This window comes from Eimeria tenella, genomic scaffold (assembly GCF_000499545.2).
Source record: "Eimeria tenella Houghton genomic scaffold, Eth_scaff2152, whole genome shotgun sequence".
In the NCBI taxonomy this organism is placed as follows: domain Eukaryota; phylum Apicomplexa; class Conoidasida; order Eucoccidiorida; family Eimeriidae; genus Eimeria; species Eimeria tenella.
Genome location: NW_013542003.1, coordinates 984 through 1,593, shown reverse-complemented (window position 1 = coordinate 1,593; position 610 = coordinate 984). Strand labels below are relative to the sequence as shown.

General features: G+C 62.8%; 1 protein-coding gene across 1 annotated transcript in view; it reads left to right on the top strand.

Annotated features, from left to right (window-relative positions):
* Positions 1 to 26: 26 nt before the first annotated feature.
* The window catches only part of ETH_00040015 (Structural maintenance of chromosomes protein, related), a gene marked incomplete at both ends in the record, with an annotated part of 1,498 nt that continues 914 nt past the window's right edge, over positions 27 to 610 (top strand). The window contains one exon of the mRNA XM_013374585.1: positions 27 to 476. Coding sequence (XP_013230039.1) covers positions 27 to 476 — 450 coding nt within the window. The remainder of the gene's footprint in view (positions 477 to 610) is intronic.

The window sequence follows — 610 nt, the reverse complement described above, 5'->3', positions numbered from 1 at the left end:
AGCAACAGCAGCAGCAGCAGCAGCAGATGCTGGGGGGTGGCGGGCCAGTGGGGGGCCCCCGTAGGAACGCGGGGGGCCCCCTGACTGTGGCAGATTTGCTGGAGGGCGCTCAGCGAGCAGCAGCAGCAACAGCAGCAACAGGAGCAGCAGCAACAGCAGCAGCAGCAGCAACACCGACACCGTCCCAGTCGCCGCTGGGGGCCTCACCCACTGCAGCAGCAACAGCAGCAGCAGCAGCAGCAGATGCAGCAGCTGACGCGCATAGCCTGGGATCGTCTCTGGCGATCCCAGCCCTAGACTCCATATGCCCAGGGGGCCCCCTGGGGGGCCCCCTGGGGGGCCCTCCTGGGGGCCCCCTAGGGGGCCCCCCAGGGGCCCCCAAGAGGGGCCCCGTTCGGCGGCTGATGATTGAAAAAGTTGTTTTGGAGAACTTCAAAAGTTACAGCCAAAAAAAAGTCATTGGACCATTCCACAAGGTGCTGCTGCTGCTGCTGCTGCTGCTGCTGCTGTTGCTGCTGTTTTTAGTGAGGTTGCTGCTTTTAAGCAGATTTCTTGCTGCTGGTGATGCTGCCGCCGCTGCTGTCGAACATATTCTTGCTGCTGCTGCTGC